Genomic DNA, 21,916 nt, shown 5'->3' with positions numbered 1-21,916 from the left:
TACCTGTGTGCATTGCTGTCCCTAGAAGCCCCTTTACCCAATTTCTATCTCTAGTCTATTATTGAGCAAGCCAGTATTGGAGTTATGAGTAAGATTCCAGAGTGGGACACTTAAATGGTGTGGTGTAGAAAACTATTCTGAAAAATCACTGCTCATTATAAATCAGTGGTTATCAAACTTTAGTAAGCATAGGCATAAATTGAAGTGCTTGTTAAAGATTTTGCCCTGGCTGGCGTGGTTAAGTGGATTGAGCACCAGCTTGCAAATGAAAGGGTCACCAGTTCAATTCCCAGTCAGGGCACATGCCTGGGTTGTGGGCCAGGTCTCCAGTTGGGGGTATGTGAGAGTCAACCACACATTGATGTTCGTCTTCTTCTCTTTCACCCTCCTTTCCCCTCTCTAAAAGTAAGTAAATAAAGTTTTTTTAAAAAAAACTATCTTAAAAATATTTAAAGCCCCATTTACAGTGCTTATTACCATATTTTGCCATGTATAATGCACTTTTTTGCCGAAATTTTTGAGGGAAAAAATAAGAATACATATTATACATGGGTAGTACTAATTCTGTATCTATGTAAATGTTTTTAATTCTTTTATTTATGCTTATACATTAAAAGTGTAACTTTAGAAATAATACCCTGAAATATGATCATTGGTTTTGTTTTTAAATATAAATAAATTTAAAGTTGGTTAAAAAATTAAAATGAAAGATTTTTTCCTGAAAGTTTGGGTCAAAAACGTGGGTGTGCACTTACACATGGGAGTGCATCATACATGGCTTAATACGGTAATTCATTAAGTTTGCAAGTGAAGAGCAGGAAATCTATATTTTTAACAATCAAGCCAGGTGATTCTGGTGTTCTCATAGAGAAAATTTTACATTCAGTGAAAAGCAGGTTATAAAACCATGAGTTTTTGCTTCCTATATAAGTAGGCACATATATGTATGTTTGTGTATAAAAAAGGTTTTGGAAGAAGGTATTTTAAAATGCAAACAATGGTCTATCAGTAGTGGAGCTTTATTATATTTTATAAGTTGTAAGAAGTAATTGTGTATTTTGTACTCTATTAATTAAAATTATCCTATTCAAGTCTATAAAGTAAAGATGAATGCTCACTCCCTATTCACCATAGGTACTACTTTGGTATAGTATTTGGGGGGGGGGGATGTTGTTTTGTTTTTGGTTTTTGGGGTTTGTTTTTTTGTTTTGTTGTTTTCAGTTTTTTATGCATATGCAAGTACATGTTGACATAAGTATATAGATTTTTACTGTATTTTTTCTGTAAGTATATAGTATTTAAAATGGAAAGATAAGATTATTAACATACTCAACATTTTTCATTCAGTGTATCATAACTACCTTTCTATTTCTTGGTGGAAAGCCAACATTTTCATGTTGGGTTTCGGTATTCTAATTCTACCATTTTGATATCCATTTTTGACATCATTCATTTCCCCTTAATGGAAAAAATAAACAATCTTTTTTTTTGGTGGTACCTTTTATTCTAACTAGTTTTTATATCTTAACTTTAACTTAGTTGCAGATGTGACTATGGAAAATAGTCCAGGATCATCTGCCTCTATGGAGCACCGTCTGGATGTTGAATTAAGGGCAACAAGTTCTAGCAGCAGTACTATCTGCCCTGGCCCCCGTCCTGGTATGTAGACACATAGATACACCATCTTTAACACTGAATTACTAGTGAAGAGGGTCCTTTGCGGGGAGCTTGAGTGGTTGAAGGCTTGCTTATTATAACTAGGCATGTTATTTTGTCCTTCCGGTGTTTATTTTCTCATATTAATATTTATTCCATAGCATTTTACAGCTTTCTAAAGATCATACATAGATTATTTCATCACAATAGCCAAGTTGGAGGGTAGGTAATAACTGAAACAGGAGCTAAGGATCAGAGAGTTAATCTTTTTACTTTGTAATTTTTCTTTTTTACTTTGGGCTTTTAACTTTACCGTTAGATTTATTCAGTCCTTGGTGATTTATTTTTTCAGTGTTCCAGCTTAGGCAAGTGTCTTTCTAACATCCAGAGATTTCACTTCACATATCCATTAGTGTTGCTATAGTATATATGAGTCGTGTAAAAATCTGTTTTATGTGCCTGTTCACTGTTGTGTAATGGTGAATCTAATGTAATCTTCTTTCTCCCTTGCCAGGAGTCCAGTGTATTCCACAACGAGCAGCACTTCTCAAATCCATGTTGAATTTCCTCAAGAAGGCCATTCAAGACCCAGCTTTTTCAGATGGCATAAGACATGGTATTTGATTTTAAATACCTTCTTGGAATATGTTTGAGATTTCCAAAGATTGGTTCTTGCTTTCTAAAGCTACTCTTGTTTTAGAAGGCAGGCTTAGGAAAAGGACATGCCATTTTGAATAGTTTTTAGTTGTTTAGTGTCACTTTCCCCAAACCTGAGGATCGTTTGGAAATTTTCATAATGATTTCACCTGTTTTTTTCCTTTTCCAGCTTTTGACTCTGTACTCAATTCCAACTCTCTTATGTCTGTATTTTATTTCTTGACTCATTGTGAAAAGGCTATTGTGTGGACAAGGAATAAATAATAGGATATGGAGAGGATAGACAAGTAGAAGCTGTTAGATGGGAATCAACACAAATTTTGTTTACCACAGTTTGTTATATGTAATATATTGCTCCATCATCCCCACCCATCAAAATATTACTGGACTGTTCATATTCTCCTTCACGTTCACCTTTGTCTTAGTGATGGATGGTTCTCTGCCTACCTCCCTGAAACACATCATCAGCAATGCAGAATACTATGGCCCATCACTTTTTCTCCTAGGTAAGTAGGCTTGATATTTTGTTATAGCAAACTGGAATAACCTGGCAGAGTTCTCTGTGTGTTTTCTACCTTAAAACTTTACTATCTATGTACATTTGTCCACTGTGTCATGTGTCTTTCTAGTTGGTGATGAAATACAGAAAGGTCAGAATTCATTTTTAAATATCCACTTTTTAAATGCCAAATATACCTTGTGTAAGCAATGTATTGTGAATCATTTGTAATTAGTATTAGTATTTTACACTCGGCTTTCCGTGCTGTATTTATACTGCAAGTGTGATAAGAAATGTGAGTTTATTCAGTGGTTAGTCCCTAACCTTGGTCTGGAAAATCCGATTAGAATGGCTTCCATTCTCAGAATTGAATTTCAGACCTGCAAGCTGTAATGTAGAAAATTGTTTCGCACTGTAGAAAAATGCAGTTTTAGATGCTATGGGTACTTTGCAGTCATTTGTGATTTGATAATGGTACTACTTTCAGTATTGCTCATTTTTACTAACTGGCATTTATTCAGTGCCATACATATTCAGGGCAATACACGTAATACATTGATTTTTAGAATTATCCTTAAAACTATAAAGGAATTTAGTGGGAGGTGTAGAAATAGAGAAACTTCCTTGTATCAGTAGTAGATATTTTTAATACTTTGGAATATCTGGAGGGAGTAATTTTGATTACCACAACTTAGACACTCCTTGCTGAAACAATGTAAGATTTTTGTATATTAACTTTGTATCCTGTGACATTGCCGAATTCACTTAGTAGTTGATAATTGTTTTGTTGATGTCTTAAGATATTCTGCATAGTCTTGTTATCTTCAAATAGACAGTTTTGCTTCTTTATAGTTTTATTGTTTGTTGTGGTATGTTAATGAATTGGCAGAGATTTCTGAAACAGGGCTAAATGAAAGTGGTAAGAATGAGTGTCTTTGCCTTGTTGCTGATGGGGCAAAGCATTTAGTATTTGACCATTAAGTTTGAGGTTAGCAGAAAGTTTTGAGTTGAAGGTTTTATTCCTCTGTATCATATTGAGGAAGTATTCCTTTGCATTATAGCAGCTCCGCCTTGACATGGACGGGCTCCCTTCCAAGGTTAGGTTCAGATGGCAACCCTCATAGCAGTATTCCTTTGGTATGATAAAAAAAAAAAAAAAGATCCGTGAAACTGCTGAAGTTGCAGGTCAAAGACAACAAAAGAATGACTTTAGGAGAAAGCCCTTAACAGAGAGAGAGAAACAAGTGCACAGACCTTTTTTATAAAGGGGAAGTTTAAAAGAGGCTGCAAGAGGACATAAGTGCTTTTGGTTTAGGGATGGAGAACAGGTAAGGGTAAGCCCTCTCAGGATAATGTATGTGGAAAGTAGGAAACGAGACTGAGACACTAAAAACAAGTCAGTGGAAGTCAAAAATTCCTTCTCTAGAGTCTTAATTCATTGCTGGCATTTGAATTAGTATAGCAACCTCCCAGGTTTCTTATTAAAAAGTTTGTGCTTCAGAGAGACCAAATTTGCAAAGCTAGCCCAAATAATTAGGCCAGGATTATTATTTTAGGTCCATGTATAGTAGTGTAGAGCCTTTCACCCCAGGCAAAAGGAGATGGTTCAGAAAAGAAATTAATGGAGGGGGTCTGAGAATCTCTGGGGGCATTTTAGTAATATAATTGGCTGTTTTGGTTTTTTGTTTTACTTGTTGAACTATTCTGTATACCTTTCCTGTACTATTGATCCACATGCAGCAGGAGGTCCTTTTTAAGGCACAAGCTTCACCTTGACATACTAGTGGCTAGTTTAATACCAATTGATTACCAACTATCACAGCAACTATATTGCTTTGTCCCTCATGTAAGGGCTTCTATGGCTTCAACTGTTTGGTTTATGTGATCCACCAGGAGTTGTGCCATTGTCTGAGTAGTCTCTATGAGGTGAGCCTCTTACAGAATTGAAAATACCTAAACTTGCGCCCATTATACTAGAGGTGGTGATAAGGCCTGATATAATAGGTAAAAGGATAGCTCATTGCTCCCTTTTGTGGTAAGACTTGCTAAAGACTTTCTAGTTAGATCTAGGGTACCTTGGGTGCTAAATAGTCATAGGAAACAGGTCAGGGTGTCGGGGTTAGAAGGGAGTAGTTAATATAGTAGAGTATATGTGACACAACTCCTGCTCTTTCTGAGCAGGAGTTGTGTGACAGAACTAGTAGCCCAAGGGGCTTGGAGAGTGGAGTTTTCTACTGCCCAACTTATATCAGGCCAGATATGTGAGGGCAAAATAGTGTCAAAAGGGGAGCATCATAGTGTAGAATCTTAGTTGGTTGGGGAGGCTAGGATGAGCAAGTCAGTAGGGAAGTACCAAGTGTTTCCTGCAACAATTCCATGTGGAAACCCACCAAATAATGATTTTCATCCCACCCTTGCCAGTGTGGGCTCGGTTGAAGTGTCATCCCGTAATCAAAAGGTTGCAGGTTCAATTCCCGGTAAGGGGCACATTCCCAGGTTATGGGTTTGGTCCCCAGTCCGAGTGCATATGGAAGAAAGGCAGCCAATCAACGGTTTTCTTTCACATTGATGTTTCTGTCTCTCCTTCCCTCCCTGTGTATAAAAGCAATGAAAAAATGTCCTCAGATGAAGATTTAAAAAAAAATTTCTCATCCTTCCTCAATCCTACCTCTGGCTCTGCTACCAAACTTATTGATATATGCCCAACTATATTCCTTTTGACTTCCCAGCTGCCTTTTCTTCTCTCTTGTCTCCTGTGTTAGCCCTGCCACATTTTAATTCCTTCATATGTGCTTTTTCTCTGTTCCTAGTCTAGCTGATACTAACACTATCATGTATATTGTGGACAAATTAGAGAGGATGACAAGTAGTCATTATGACTTTAAATACCTCCAAGGAGGCAAGTTATTTGCATAAGTGGTTGCATTAGCTAGGGCACCTGGTAACATTGCTGGAGGTTTAGCACTCAGGTGACAGTTTCTGTTACTATTACATAAATATTGTCCATCAGGTTGAGGAAGATATGAAATGTGGGTGGTGATGGTGGAATAATGGTGAGTGAAATGCCACCACCATTTCAGATGAAATGGGGCTGTCAGATGAGAGGAAATCAGTTGTTTGTTGGAGCTGTGGAGTTGTGATGAATGATGTGGCAGCAACAATAAAGGCAGTTAACATCTGGGAGTGTCTGCATTGAGGCTGGGTAATCAGTTGTGCTGGAATTGTCATTGAGGGTGCTGGGTTGATGGGAGTCCTGGAATAGCTCTAAAACTTTGATGGAAAGTTTCATGCATTTGCAAAATAATTATAAAAAGTGACTAAAGATCAGTATTTCTTTGTCTCCAGGTGTTACAGAGTAATTAATTTCTTGTGGGGAAACTGTAGATGGATTGAATACCCCAAACAGTTGAGGTCATAGTGTGGACCAAAAGAACCCAAGGAGTTTGACATTGAGCTGGAGCTGTAAAATCCCAGACCCAAGCCATGAGCCAAATGAGGCATTGCCAGGTCAACCAGAACCAAAATATAACATATTTTCAGACCTGTGGTCTATTGGTCTTTTCATGCTGGAAGTGCCCTTGTATTGTGGGAGTCACGGGCATTGTTATTCCACATCCTCTAGTGGCTTCCCATTCAATATCTCTGTAATAGGGGGGATCCAGAACTACCATCCTGTTTAAGAATATTGGTACTAGGAACTAATTTAAGAACTTCCTTTCTCTTTGGAAGAACCATAAAGTTGTAGGCGGGGGGGAGGGACAGGCAGGCACTAAGACCTCCATTTCATGAAAAGAGAGACCTCTAATTAGTGAACCTTTAAAACTCTCATATTGAGAAAGGACTTTGGTAGATACCTTTCTTGTGACATACAGAATAGTCTGTTTGGGAGGGTAATCTCAATATAGGTGAGGGCCCTCAATTTTCAGTGAATCTAATTTTACTGTCTACTTTCAGTACAGGCACTGATCTATCACAGATTGCACCAGGATCAAAAAGTGGAGGTGTCTTTAAATGAGGAGGATTTCTGTTTGGGTATCATAGCTTCTTATATGGAAAGTGTCTCCTTTTGTGGCTAGGAAAGGGAGTAGAGGTTGTGGTCACACTTTGTTAGGATGTCATCCGACTTAAAAGGTTGTGAGTTCAGGATAACTAAGAAAGTGGACAAAAGAGACCCATGTAAGGAGATTATTGTCCATTTTGTAAGCTTCAAGGAGCATCGTTGAGTAGGCCATTTTGTCTCTATTAGGTCTGCTGCCTGCAGACAGTAAGACAAATTGGAAGTTCCAAGTGATGCCTTGTTTTTATGGCTTATGCCCAGACTGAATGAACAGTAGAATGTGTACCCTGGTCCAAGTCAGTGTTACCTGGAAGTCCAAAGACGACTAATGTTTACTTAGTGAGGCCTATAATAGTGGTGTTGGCAGTAGCATGATAGGAAGGATAAACCAAGAGCAGACTTATATAGCAGTCTTTGTGAGGGCATAGCAGGTTGGGGCAGTGGCTCAATAAAATGACTGCCAGTTAGAGAGGGAGCATTCAACCCTTTGTATGGATTCCTGTTGGTCATTATGCCAATAGCAGGCCAGGGTGCAAAGATCACGTTGCGTTTGGACTAGAGCTAGAAGCATGGAGATGCCATGTTTTAAAGGTCCAGAGACTGTGATGACTGGAGGTTTTATGAACCCATTGAGCCCTGGTCAGGGAGTAATATCTGAACTTATTTGAAAAGCATGAGCAAGTTAATCAGCTATGGCATAAAAATGAGCTTCCTTTGTGGTGGCCTTGGCATGAGTAGAGACATTAGAGACTTTAATTATAATATGCCAGGTCTGATCAGCAATATATTCCCAATGTGGAAGGCTCCGTAGGGCATGATCCTGAATGTGATAACTGTTGAGCCCGTTGGCCATTTAAAAAAAAAAAAAACAATGAGACCATTAGCTACCACCCAGGAGTTTAAAAATATGAACAATGGGGATACCTATATTGAGATGTCCTCCAGTACCAAAATGACTGCATTCGACTCTCGAATTGGGTTGACTCTTGAGTCCCATCCTTTGTTAGGAGTGGCCTGTCATGGGGTGGAAAGCAGCAGCTCTCCAGCAGGCTCCATTACATGTGATTGGTGTATTGCCATCTGTAATACAAACAGACTCCCTTTCCAATGGATTTCCTAGTCAATGAAGGTATCCTTCTGCTTTTATGTCCTATTGCAGTGCCCTAAATAGTCTTAAAAACCAAGGTTGCTTGGTTAGGTAAACTACCCTAAAGACAAAAGCCTGAAGCTCTGAATTCCCATTTAAAAATAGTTTGGATCTTTACAATAATTTATTTTGTCTGCTCTTCACATTTTAAAAGATGTTTCAAATATTTAGTCCAGCTATTAGTTGTTTTCAACAGAGTGATTCCTTAAGGTATTGTGCCTTTTTATCTCAAAGGAAGAACATCATACATTGAACAGATTTTGTGATCTCCAATGTTTTTCATTTTCCTCAAGTCTTACATTTTATGTTGATGTGTTTTCATATTCTTAATTTTATATGAATTTTCTTATTCTTTTTTATAATTATTATCTTTATATTGTTTTGTTGACACCTAAACTTAAAATTTCTTACTATGTCTTCTGCCAAACTGGACAAAATAAGACCTTTACCCTGTCTTTTCTTCACTCCTTTCTCACCATTTTCTTTCTTTTCTTATTTAGTAGTCCTAGACTTTCCCTCTTTGAGTCACTATTTAATTTTAAGAGTACATCTTTGCATAATTCTTAAGACATTACACTTCCTTTTCTTTCAGAATTTTTCTGATGTTTCTCCATTGCCTTTTAATATTGCATATTGTAGATAACAATGATGTTGAACTGTTTCTTGTTCCTTTGTTGGAAAATTTATTTTCTCTTTACCATTGGAGTTCACAGATTATACCACATTTTTAGTTATAATTCTTTTCAGTGTTCCCTCATAGCACTGCTTAGGCTATATTTAAAATTTGAGTATTTCTTTCCTTCAAGAACATGTCTTTGGTTCCTTTTAACTTACATGTTCTCTTGCAGAAACCCTATTTTATAGCTGGTCAGATTAATACCCAAGGACTCCTACCAATGCTGATGATATTTTTAAATTGTTGAAAAAGCCTTTTAAGAACAGATGTTATCCATTTTCCCTTTTTTAATGATTTTTTTCCTTTATTGAATTTATTGGGGTGACACTGGTTAACAAAATTATACAGGGTTCAGGTGCACAGTTCTATAACACATCATCTGTATATTGTATTGTGTGTTCGCCATCCCAAGCCAAGTCTCCATCCATCACCATTTATTGGGGGTTTATCCACCCCCCAAACCCTCCTCCTCTACTTCCCTCCACTCCCCCCTGCCCCCGGCAATCACCACATTGTTGTCCATGAGTTTTCTTGCTCTTTTTGCTCAATCCCTCCATCCACCCCAACCCAGCCCACATTTTGTCTATTTTTATCAATCAAGTTTATGTTCACTTTCCACCCAGCAAATCACCCCTGGTTCATCTTAGATTGTTTTTCCTGCTTAACTGACAAAAATGGGTATTTTTTTATCTATCAGTTCTCATAATTGTATACTGATTTATATATATGGTGATACATGTATTTAGTGGAATAGTATGCAGTCATTCAAATTAAATGAGTTGTAGTGACAGGAAAAGATAGAGGTTATATAGCAATGAATATAAACTCATTTGTATAAAAATATGCCTATAAAATTATAACTTTTACTATTCTATATTTTTAAATAAAATTGTATCTATTTAAGGTGTGCAGCGTGGATCTGATATACATAGTGAAATGATTCTACACTTAAGCTAATTAACATTTTCATATAGTTACCTTTTTTAATGTGATAAAAACATCTGAAATCTAATCTATTAGCATATTTCTGGTATTTAGTAGTATATTATTTACCATAGTTGTTATACATGGCTCATAAAAATCTCAAGGATAGTGCCCTGGCTGGCGTAGCTCAGTGGATTGAGCGCGGGCTGGGAACCAAAGTGTCCCAGGTTCGATTCCTAGCCAGGGTACATTCCTGGGTTGCAGGCCATAACCCCCAGCAACCACACATTGATGTTTCTCTCCTCTCTGTCTCTCTGTCTCTCTCTCTCTCTCTCTCTCCCCCCCCTCCCTTCCCTAACAATAAATAAATAAAATCTTTAAAAAAAAAATCTCAAGGATAGTCACTAAATTCTTAACGATGACTAATCTCTGAGGAGCAGTATTGGCAACTTTCATTTCATGATAGGAACAAGCATTTCAATTGTGCAATTAGTATGTTTCTGGGGGTGGTTTTAAGCCTTTGGATTTTTGCTTTTACCTGTGAAGAATCAGTTTCTCATATTTCTTTTTTTTTTTTAAGCTACTGAAGTGGTGACTGTGTTTGTATTTCAAGAACCATCACTGCTCTCCTCACTCCAAGACAATGGGTTGACAGATGTCATGCTGCATGCACTGCTTATCAAAGATGTGAGTCCTCTCTGCTGTTCTGTAAAAAAGATTCCATGTATACCCCTCCCTGCAAATCTCAATCTCTCTCCTCTTTCCCCTCTCCTCCCCTCCCCTCTCTCTCCCCCTCCTTCTTCTCCCCCCCTCTCTCTCACATATACTTGAAAAGCAGTCTTATGGCATGAAAATCTTATCTCATGTCTCCTATATGTAGTATTGAAACTAACTGGGACCTACCTGGTCAACATCCCTTCTATCTTTCTGTGTTATATCCCTGGCCAAAGCTTTCTTAACATCTACACCTGAACTCCTTTAGATGTCTTCAGACTCACTTTATGATCTCTCTAGGTTCCTGCTACCCGTGAAGTCCTTGGTTCCCTCCCAAATGTATTCAGTGCACTCTGCTTGAATGCACGAGGTCTTCAGTCATTTGTACAGTGTCAGCCTTTTGAGCGTCTCTTCAAAGTTCTTCTCTCTCCGGATTACCTCCCAGCCATGCGGAGGAGGAGGAGTTCTGATCCCCTTGGTAAGTCACCAGGATTTATCTTAAAATAAATAATTGGTTTGCTGTTGTGCCAAGATTTTAGATGATTAAAAGTCACCAATTGGCAAGGAAACCCTTCCTTGCCCTCACATCATTTCTCTGGCTAGGTGGGCTAAGCATAATGGGAATTATCACCATACATTGAACTGCAGATAGAAAGGAATACTTCATTCTTAGTTTCTGCTCATAATATTTCCATACTTCTCAACAGTTCGCTGTTAAATCTACCATCATGGTGCCGGTGAGAGATGAGTGTTAGAGAGCAGCAGTAGATTTCCAAATCTACTATCTAGTCTGTAGCAAAAGGAGATATGAAGTTCCAAGGTGTTGATCTTGATAATCTTCTAATGCCCAAGTCTCTAAGATAGTTACAAATGAATAGATTTCTTTCTCAGTGTACTTGAGACCAGATCATTGACAAACAGAAAGAAGGTAGGGTTCCAGAAAGAATCCAGTTTTCAAAAGCGTGCTTTAAGCTTCTAGCTGCCACTGTAGCTTTCTAGCTGTTACCATTCTTTCTTGGGGCAGCCAGGGGGTTAATGGTTGTGCTTTTGTCTTTTCTCTCTCTTTACCCCGCAATAGTATTTCAGATCCTGATAGAGATTGCCAGGGGAGAATGTAGCATACATGGTTATTGTAGAACATGTTTGCTAAGCTGATAACGATTCCGCCCTCCTTTCCAGTTAGTGACTTGGTTGCTTGTGGTAGGTGTGAATTCATTTGAGAAAGCGTGGTGTTAGAAAGTCACAGCAGGCCAGCTCATTTTCTTTCCTCCTTATATTGGCATAGAAAAATAGCTCAAGCTCTATTTTCTTCAGTCTTTCTAACAATTCTTTTTTGTTTTATTTTAAGGGGATACTGCATCCAACCTGGGGAGTGCTGTTGATGAGCTTATGAGGCATCAGCCCACCCTCAAAACAGACGCAACAACTGCGATCATTAAGGTGGGAAGTGATGAGACAGCAGTAAGGGGGTAGAAAAAGGCTTGGCCTACTGGAGGTCATTTGGATTCTTAGACTGTGCCTATAAGAAGACTACATCTGCCTCATTTTCTCCATGTCCTTGGGTTGGTCCTTTGCCCATCCCCTGTTCAAAAAAAGTCACTTAGTATTGCTTTCTTATACAAGGTGGGGCAAAAGTATATTTATAGTTGTAAGTATGCAAAACACAGTTTATTCTTGTATTATTATTAATTGCATTGTTTTCCATATGAACAATTGTAAACCCGCTTTTGCCCCATCCTGTATAGGATATTACCATATTTTTGCCATGTATAATGTGCACTTTTTTGCCCAATTTTTTTGAGGGAAAAATAAGGATGCGCATTATACATGGGTGTGATAATTGCATGCCATGGGTATAATAATCCCATGTATAATGCATAAAAAACTATGGGTGCGCATTATACATGGCAAAAATACGGTAATGAGTTGCCAAGGCTTAGCTTCTATTTGTCAAAGCACATTACCCTTCCTAATCTTTGTTTCTTGATTTTTTTTCATATTTACTAGCCCTACCAGTTCCCTATCAGAATTGTTGAAACTAGTATATGAGTTCCTAGTGGATTAGGACATGGAGTCAGATAAGTCAGTCATTTAACATCCATGTGACCCTGAACAAGTTAACTTCACAGAGTTTCACTTCCCTAGTTTGTAAAATGGGCTTAATGAATACATTTCAGGAATAGTGTGTATAACAGGCATATAATGCTTTGGCACTTCTGTGTATAGCACACAGAAAGTGGTCCAAAAATTGTTAGTCGCCTCTCCCATTCCCTAATTACTAATAATCTTATTTCCTGTACCTTTCAGTTACTTGAAGAAATCTGTAACCTTGGGAGAGACCCTAAGTACATCTGTCAGAAGCCATCAATCCAGAAGGCAGATGGCACTGCCACTGCTCCTCCCCCAAGGTCTAATCATGCTGCAGAAGAGGCCTCTAGTGAGGATGAGGAGGAAGAGGAAGTACAGGCCATGCAGAGCTTTAATTCTTCCCAGCAGAATGAAACCGAGCCTAATCAGCAGTGAGTGTTTGCAAGAAAGGTTCACTAGCCTTGTGATCTTGGGCGTGTTGTTTGCATCTCTAAAAGTGAGAGTGTTGGATTAGATCGTTATAAGGTTCTTCTGACCCTGAGAGTCTGTAGGTTTTTTTCTTAGACCCTTGTGTGTCATTTGTGCTTTGGTATTTAATTGTGTTGGTTACCTTAGCAAGGCTTTCTTTATTAAAACCTGTTCATGAAATTGGATCAGAATTCAGTATATCACTTTGATGGGCTTTCCTTAGAGGTCTTATTTTCTTTTTGTTGATTTAGCATTCTACATCATCAACTGCTCGATTATTTCTATAAGTGAGCACGTATGGAACATGTTGCATTTTTGAAGCCTGTCTCCTAAGAAATCCTTAAGAGTTATGGGGATTTGTTGTTGGTTAGATTTTGTTTTGTTTGATCACTGTCTGTTTGTTCCAGATAAATCTGAAGGCTTTGGGATGTACTATATGATTTAACTAGAGACAGTAGGTTTTGTTTCTCATTTTCTATTTATTTGAGGTTTTTTAACATACGAAGTATGGCTATCTAGATAGTGAGATGAGGGTGGGCTTTAAAGACTGCTGGCTGGTAGTGGATGGTCCATCTGACTATTGTGAAGGTGTAACTTAATAGCCTTCTTGCTAGAAGTGGGTGTGATCTCTCTGGACAGTCATGCATTCATTCATTTAATCATCCTCTTTTGGTGTATAGGTAAGTAGTTCTGGGAGAAGCACGAGCATTTTTGGCATGGATATGAATGGGTTTGAGCTTAGGCCTTAATAGAAGACTATGTGGAATAGACAGCAGAAGTAAAGGCCTAGACTCCAAAACCATTGTTGCACTATTGGAACTCTAGGTAGTATTGAGCCTGTTGGTATGAGATTTTTTTGTTGTTGGAAGAGAGGCATTAACTACTAAGTACATTCCTTTGTCGAGTAGACATCTTACCCTTGTTTGAGTAGGCAACTTTACTCTCATTCTAGCAGCATCTTCTGATTAAAATGTTTCTGGAAAGGAGGGCACTCCAAAAGAAAGCAAGACTATTTGCAAAGGAGTCAGAATCTTAGTGCTTCCTTGCCATACTCTTGACTGTCAGGCAGCCCACTGGGATAGGGTTCCCTTTCCTTGCTATAAGCCTTAAACATGGTGGGGGCAGGTGCTAGTTTTGAGTCAAACTGTGTATATTCATCTACATGCAACTTCTTTTCTACCTGGATATCTTACAGATACCTTAGATCTAATGTGCCCAGCTTTCAAACTCTCATGGTATATTGGCATTTTCTCAAGCCCTCCCATGTCTTCATTCTCCATGATTTTGGGGGGATATCATGTGTGACTGTTCTATCTGTATTTACCCCCCATCCCTAAATTATTTTATCATCTTGTTATCATTTTTTGTTGTTGTTCAAATACAGTTATCTCCATTTTCCCACCACCACTATCCCCTGCCCGACCCATGCCCACCTCCCACCTCTAATCCTACCCCCCTTTGGCTTTGTCCTTTAATGGGTCCTTTATACATGTTCTTGATGACCCTTTCCCTGCTTTCCCCCATTATTTCCCTTCCCCCTCTCCTCTAGTTATCTTCTTTTTTATTTACCAAATTCTGAGAGACCAGCTCAAAATGCCTTGTTCTTAAAAGGAGCTTTTCCTTTTACCTCCAAATAGGAAGTCAATTTTTGTATTCTCCCAACAGTTTTGTTAAAATTACTCGTATATTCTAATGGTTTCCCCCCACTAATCTCTACGCTCCTTCAGGGCAGGAGCAGTGTCTCATTCAACAGTGTATCTCAATCACTTTGTGTATAGTCGATAATCAGTGATAAATGTTTATTTAGTATGTTGATGAAATGAATCAAGAGGATGAGATTAATGATTTTCCTGAGTCTTGAGTGCCAAGAGATCTGGTCCTAATGAAATATGAATGAGACTGAAGGGATAGGAAAAAATCTCTAGACCCACAGCATTAGTACTTTACCATAGTGTTGCTTTTATGTAGCTTCTAAGCTGCAAAGAACTCTAATAGTTGCTGTTCCATGGTATTGATGTTTTACTATACTCTGCATGGTCTGGGTATTTGTCACTACCTTATTCACATGACATACCTAAGAGTCTGGCAAGTGTTCATACATCCATACTTTTCCACTTCTGCCACCTTTAGAAGGCTCATTTGGATCACTACGTGAATTATTAGGGCTGTAAGGAAAAGCAGGAGACTGTCGAATAAACTCAACCTCCATTTTGAAAGCTGCAATATATTAATGGGTTATCCCAGACAGTAGTTACAGTAGAAGTTGCTGTACACTTTCTGCCTCTATAAGAAGAGGCTTGGAAAAATTTGCACTGTATGCCAGCCCCTCCCCAAAGGTCTTGTTTATTTATACTTGCCCCCAAACACAAAATTCTTCAGTGGAACTCTTCAAACAAATTCCTATTTCCCATGCCCTAGTCTGTTTTCCAGTGCCTTAAATACATATGAGTACACTTTTCCAATATCTGTATCTAGGTATAATCTCTGTACAAGAAACTGTACAGATTTTAGGTTTTCTCTTTGCCCACCCTAAAATGAGGAAACTAATCTTGTTTCTATCACCATAAAATAAGTTAGCCTATACTAGGTCATATAAATAGGATAAATGGAGTCTTATATGTGTATCATCTGATATCTACTTTGTTTACCTGGTTTCTGTTGCTCGTTATGTTTTTGAGATTCATGTTGCATCTATGAGCATCCTTTTAGTTGTTGAGTAGTATTCTATTATCTGAATATACTATAGTGTTTATCCATTGTCCTGTCAACTTCTGAGTTCCCTTTTTTCCCCAGGCTAAGACACCGTTCTTGTTCCTATTTTTTCCCAAAATCTGCAGCTAATATTTGAAAATGATGTTTGTATTTGACCTTGAGACACATGGTTTTTTGCTAGAGATCTGGAATAGGGAAACTTAGGCACTACCATCCCCCCCCCACCCCCCTTGCATAGAGTTCTGTTCAACAATACACTTCGAGGCATTCATCACAAATGGTTCTGAATACTTGTCCTTTGGCATCTTCCGCCTTCTGAATTGTTTGAGCTCAGCAAAACTGATATTGCTAGGAATGAATATACTTGCCAGTAAGTGACCAGGGGTTTTAATTAGCGTAATATGTTGTGGGGTTTTTGTTTATTTATTTATTTGTTTGTAAAAGGTCAGTTCCTTTTACTTTGCATACTCTAACTTAATCTTACCCCAAACAACTTGAGAGGTAGAGGTTATATAAATTCATGTGGTCTTGGGAACGTGCATAGCAGCTGTCTGGGCTTTAAAGGCAGCAAATGCAAAGAAGCAGTTGTTTCCTAAATTATGACCCACTGGGAGGGTTTCTTTGCCAAGGCAGCTATGTTTCCTCAAGAGCTGGAAGAGACCTAGTTCCCCTATTCACCCCCTCAAGAACCCCATGAGGTCTGTTGTATTATACACTGTATTAGGACACTCAGTTGGAATCCTCCTTGACTTCTGATTAAGGGCTTCAGCACCATAAATACACATGTAAAACTGGCCAGAATAAAATTGAGTTTGGGAATGTGTGCATGTTTTGGAGAGAGGTAAATGACAGGAAGTTTAATTTGACAGTTAAGGTAAAGTGTTCTGTTCATCATGGGAAAGCAGTCTTGTGACGTTTCAAAAATGCTATGAATCAAAGTTTCATGCAAAGTTAAGATTAGGGTGACTTTTCTTAAAGCCAATTGGTAGGGGGATTTCTGCTGGAAAGAGCTGATCATTTTTACTATTCCTATATGATATCCTGAGCCTGGAAGCCGGAAGTTGAGGGTGGGAAGAAAACTGGTATCTGAACAAATTTGTTCCTAGAGTTGGATTAAATATTGTTGATTTGTTTTCTCTCTTGTCCTCCTCTCCAACTTCCATTTAGCAAATGAAGGAAGTACCTGGGTTCTATTTTATGGTAATGCTTTGGCTCTTTGCCATTATATATGACTTCAGCAAAGGGGCAGGTGTCTTAATAGGCTAAAGCCACATCTTTTGCCCCTTACCTATGGAGATGGATCTGGGTTTTTTCCAAGGAGGTGCAACCCCAGCTTGGGTAGATATATTGGTGTCAGTAGCAGGGAATGCTACAGTGGTTCTGCAGGGGGAACTTAAAGGTTTGCAGTTTTCCCATGGAGTCATTTCACTCCTGGCTTTTGGCTTCTCCCTTTGTACAAAATTCCTTCTTAGATTCTTCATTGAGCATGTTCATAACATCCTACCCAAATCCTAGCTCTGGGTATTTCATCAGTGGAGTCATTTGTGATGCCTTTCCATTCTTTTGCATAGTTTAGTTTAGATTTTGCTGTCAAATGTCTTTGTGCCTGGCAAACCTTTATTCACATTTTATCTTGTTCAGAGATGAGAACTACTAGCTTCTTGCCAACTTTTCTGGCCTTCTCTCTCCAACTACTTCACCCTTCCATCTCTCACTTTTCCCCCAAAATCTCTTCCAAGGGCATATATAGCCAAAGTTCTCCTTATTTGACTCAAGTTTTGTCCCTACCTAGGGTTTATCTTTGAGGTAGATTGTGGTTTTCCCCATCTGTTTATTTCTTGCAAATGCTAAGATATAGCCATTGTGATAAAGGGTGCATTTTCTGTGGCTGTGGCATTATTGCAGCCTTTTCATCTGCAGTGCAGCATTGTTGCATCTGAAGCAAAAGGCCTGATCACAATTTTGGGGTAGTTCAGGGACTGTTGCGACAAAAGCACCGGTTGTGAGGGAAGGAAGCCTTGCATGTTGGCTTCATCTTTGACCAACTTTGACTCTTCTAAACAGTTTGTCAATCTAAGCATGGGATTTTGAATAAAATTAAATTCCATTTCCTATTCTCTAACTTCAAACCTGATGCAAGAACATGGTAAGATATTTATGAATTTGTTTCTTTATCTACCATATTTTGCCATGTGTAATGCACTCCCATGTAAAATGTACAACTATGTTTTTGGCTCAAACTTTCAGGAATATCTTTCATTTTAATTTTTTATTTATATTTAGAAACAAAACCGATTATCATAATCCAAGGGTATTATTTTGCATATGAATGTCATTACTGCTTTCTAGAGTTACACTTCTTTTTAAGATTATTTATTTATTTATTTTTAGAGAGGGATGGGAGGGAGACAGAGAGAGAGAAACGTCAATGTGCGGTTGCTGGGGGTTATGGCCTGCAACCCAGGCATGTACCCTGACTAGGAATCGAACCTGCGACACTTTGGTTTGCAGCCCACGCTCAATCCACTGAGCTATGCCAGCCAGGGCGTAGAGTTACACTTTTAACACATAAGCATAAATAAAAGAATTAAAAACATTTATATAGATAGGAATTAGTATTGCCCATGTATAAGGTGCACCCTTACTTTTCCCTCAGAAATTTGGGCCAAAGCATTATACACAGCAAAATACAGTAGCTTCCTCAAGCAAATGTTTAAATAGTCTCTTACTTGAACTTGCTTATTTTTAATATTTTCATATTGATAAATTCCTCCTATGGTAGTTTGCCTAAAAAATAGGGTAATATGTATACCAAAGGCTATAAGTCTTATGTAGAAAAGTGTCTAGAATTTCATGCTGTTTCCCTTCTCTCACTTTGTTCTCTTGCATTGATAATGTGAATTTCTGTGTAACTCACTTTTTCTCCTTTAACAGGGTTGTTGGTACAGAGGAACGTATTCCTATTCCCCTCATGGATTACATCCTTAATGTGGTAAGATTTATGGTAGGGCCAAATGAGTAAAGGTTTGTGATTTTCCTGGGGAATGTGTGATGTTATTAAATAGTCCAGTGATTTCTGTGTTTTTATTTAACTAGGGCCCTTAAAATGCAGAGAAGCCGGGAAAGATGTACAAACCTTGTTCTCTGAGACTGGCTTGCCAAAAATTGGCCAACACTCTCCCTTTCTTGGATATTCCCAATTTTCTGTTGGTTGTTACCATTCCCTGTTGGAATCCAAACAGGAAGAATGGGATTTGTTGGGCCAGTTCAGTATTATGTTCTTTGAATGTGTCCACATATATTTTTCACTGTTACTTGCCATTTTTTCTGTTAACTTCTTTTTAAAAAATTAATGTGGCCTTTTGTTTTAACTTCCTGTGTGTCTCACAGGAAAAGGGAAGCGTTTGAATTTTCCCAAAATTGTTTACCTCTAAGGAGAAGCCCACTTAGCATTTGTTCTAGCCCATTAAGCAGTTCCAAGACTTCCAGAGATGGTTTTTCTTGTGCCCATGTGTTGTTGTACACATTTTACTTTCTTAAACTTACAAAATACTTTATTTGGTCCAAATCTCCCTTCTAGAGCTCTGAGTTTAATTTGCATTGTGAGCACATTTGACCAAAAGTATCCATGATATTTGCTTTAGGGGAGAGACAACACGTTATCATGCAAGGAGCGCTAACTGAAGAAATTAAGAAATTAGACTTGATTCTGCCATTGTGTGGCCCTGAGCAGGTCATTTGACCTCTCTGTGCTCTCAAATTATATGACTTTACATGTGGCTGAAAAGGTAGATTGGGAAGGAGTTATAATTATTTTTTTATTTTCTGAATGTCTATATAGATCTCTCCCCTATTTACCTGAGGTTTTGGTATTCTAGAAAATACTGATGTCGTGACTGCAGGGCTGTACCCGTCCTGGTCTTTTAGTTCCAAGTGTTGGGCTCTTAATTATTTTTTAAAATAATCTTTTTTTAAAGATTTTATTTATTTATTTTTTAGAGAGGGAAGGGGGGGGAGAGAGAGAGGGGGAGGGAGGGAGAGAGAGAGGGAGGGAGAGAGAGAGGGAGGGAGAGAGAGAGGGAGGGAGAGAGAGAGGGAGGGAGAGAGAGAGGGAGGGAGAGAGAGAGGGAGGGAGAGGGAGAGAGAGGGAGAGGGAGAGAGAGAGAGAAAGAAACATCAATGTGTGATTGCCGGGGGTCATGGCCTGCAACCCAGGCATGTACCCTGACTGGGAATCAAACCTGCGACACTTTGGTTCGCAGCCCTCGCTCAATCTGCTGAGCTATGCCAGCCAGGGCGGGCTCTTAACTATTTTTAAATGTTTTCTTACCTAGATGAAATTTGTGGAATCTATTCTGAGCAACAATACAACAGATGACCACTGCCAGGAATTTGTGAATCAGAAAGGACTCTTGCCTTTGGTTACCATTTTGGGTCTTCCCAATCTGCCCATTGACTTTCCCACATCTGCAGCCTGTCAGGCTGTTGCAGGTGTCTGCAAATCCATATTGGTAAGAAGCATCTCATCTGGCTGAACATTTTCATTTCTTTTTCAGTCTATTGCAATACTTTTATTTGTGTCTTACTACTATGGTTTCCCTTTACCTTCAACTTGAAAAATAATCATGAAATTTGTAGTTATGTACCACAAGTGAATTTTGTGACTGATAAATAGTTTGCCACTTTATTGCTCATTGAAAACTTGGAGTGTTTGTTCCTGGAGTTTGGTATATAGTTCTAAGATTTGGGTTTTTGGGAAGGGACCATCCCTAAGAAAGCTTTGGAGTTGGGCTTTATTAGCGTGTCATCCTTTGCCATGGATGCTTTTAACACAATCTAGTATTGTTAGCCTTTTATTTTCCTTTTTCAAACTTGATAGTCGTGAATTTTAAGCATAATTGACCTCTAGTTTATTGCTCAAATTTTGCCAAAATGTGAGGTTCATTTACTTATTCTTAAAATGGAAAACTACATGTAACATGATATTTACCACTTCAACCATTTTTGAGTATACAGTTCAGTAGTGTTAATTATATTGACATTGTCGTGTACCCCATCTACAGAACTCCTTTCATCTTGGAAAACTGAAATTCTATACTCATTAAGCAACTCCCCATCTCCCTTTCCCTCCACCAGCCCCTGGTAACCACCATTTTATTTTCTGTGTCTATGAATTTGACTGTTCTGGGTACTTCATGTAAAATGTACTTCGTAAGGTATTTGTCCTTCTGTGGCTGGCTTATGTTGCTTAGCATAATGTCTCTTAAGATTCACCCATATTGTAGCATATGTCATAATTTCCTTCCTTTTTAAGGCTGAATTTACTCCATTCTTGTGTAAACCACATTTTGTTTATGGGTATTAATTCATTGATAAACATTTGGGTTGCTTCCACCTCTTGGCTGTTATTATGAATTACTACTGCTATGAACGTGAGTGTGAATATTTCAAGACTCTGCTTTTGTGTGTGGTGAGAACACTTAAGATTTACTCTTAGAAAATTTGAAGTATATAATAACATTATTATTAACTATAGTCACCTTGCTGTACATTATATCCCCAGCAGTTATTCATCTCATAACTGCAAGTTTGTATCCTTTGACCAATATCTCCACCTTTCCCTCCAGCCCCTGGCAACCATCATTCTATTCTCTAGTTCTATAAGTTTGACTTCTTTAACATATAAGTGAGATCATCCTTGAGACCTTGCTTTCCATTCTTTTGGTTATATACCCAGAAGTAGGATTGCTTAATTATATGGTAGCTTTGGTTTTAATTTTTTGAGGAAAAACATACACTGTTTTCCATTTCACATTTCAACCAGCAATGCACAAGGATTCCAATTTCTTCACATCCTTACCAGTACATACTATTTTCTGGGCTTTGGATAGTAGCCAAACCAGAGGGTATGAAATGAGATCTCATGGTTTTGATTTGTTTCTCCCTAATTAATGATGTTGAGTATCTTTTCATTTGCTTATTGACTGAGTATCTTCTTTGGAGAAGGAGAAATGTCTGTTTGGGTCCTTTGTTCATTATTTAATGGGATTGGTTTTTTGTTGTTGAATTGTAATTTTTTATATTAGTTCATTATTAGAGAAATGATTTGCAAATATTTTCTCTCATTCCATGGGTTACCATTTCACTCTATTGATAGTTTAGTTTGGTACACAAAAGGTTTTGATGTTGAAGAAGTCCGGTTTATCTTTTCTTTTTTTTTTTCTTTGCTTTTCTTTTTTCTTTTCTTTTCTTTTTTTCTTTTATTGCCTGTATTTTTGGTGTCATATCTAAGAAGTCATTGCCAAGTCCAATGGTGTG

The 21,916-nt window shown here is 38.2% G+C and overlaps 1 protein-coding gene across 16 annotated transcripts in view; it reads left to right on the top strand.

The window, feature by feature from the left end:
- HUWE1 (HECT, UBA and WWE domain containing E3 ubiquitin protein ligase 1) overlaps positions 1–21,916 on the top strand; it is a 158,728-nt gene that overhangs the window by 70,415 nt on the left and 66,397 nt on the right. For 14 of the 16 annotated variants that reach the window (XR_004901029.1, XM_036016756.1, XM_036016762.1 and 11 more), the window contains 9 exons: positions 1,540–1,659; positions 2,171–2,272; positions 2,739–2,819; positions 10,197–10,303; positions 10,631–10,808; positions 11,679–11,770; positions 12,638–12,849; positions 18,533–18,602; positions 19,933–20,109. Coding sequence is in view for 15 of the 16 variants with exons in the window: in XM_036016756.1 (XP_035872649.1) it covers positions 1,540–1,659; positions 2,171–2,272; positions 2,739–2,819; positions 10,197–10,303; positions 10,631–10,808; positions 11,679–11,770; positions 12,638–12,849; positions 18,533–18,602; positions 19,933–20,109 (1,139 nt within the window). In the remaining variant the exon portion in view is untranslated. The remainder of the gene's footprint in view (positions 1–1,539; positions 1,660–2,170; positions 2,273–2,738; positions 2,820–10,196; positions 10,304–10,630; positions 10,809–11,678; positions 11,771–12,637; positions 12,850–18,532; positions 18,603–19,932; positions 20,110–21,916) is intronic. The other 2 variants (XM_036016758.1, XM_036016766.1) reach the window with 1 other exon arrangement.

This window comes from Phyllostomus discolor, chromosome X, assembly GCF_004126475.2.
Source record: "Phyllostomus discolor isolate MPI-MPIP mPhyDis1 chromosome X, mPhyDis1.pri.v3, whole genome shotgun sequence".
Lineage (NCBI taxonomy): Eukaryota > Metazoa > Chordata > Mammalia > Chiroptera > Phyllostomidae > Phyllostomus > Phyllostomus discolor.
This window is presented reverse-complemented; position numbering and strand designations above follow the sequence as displayed.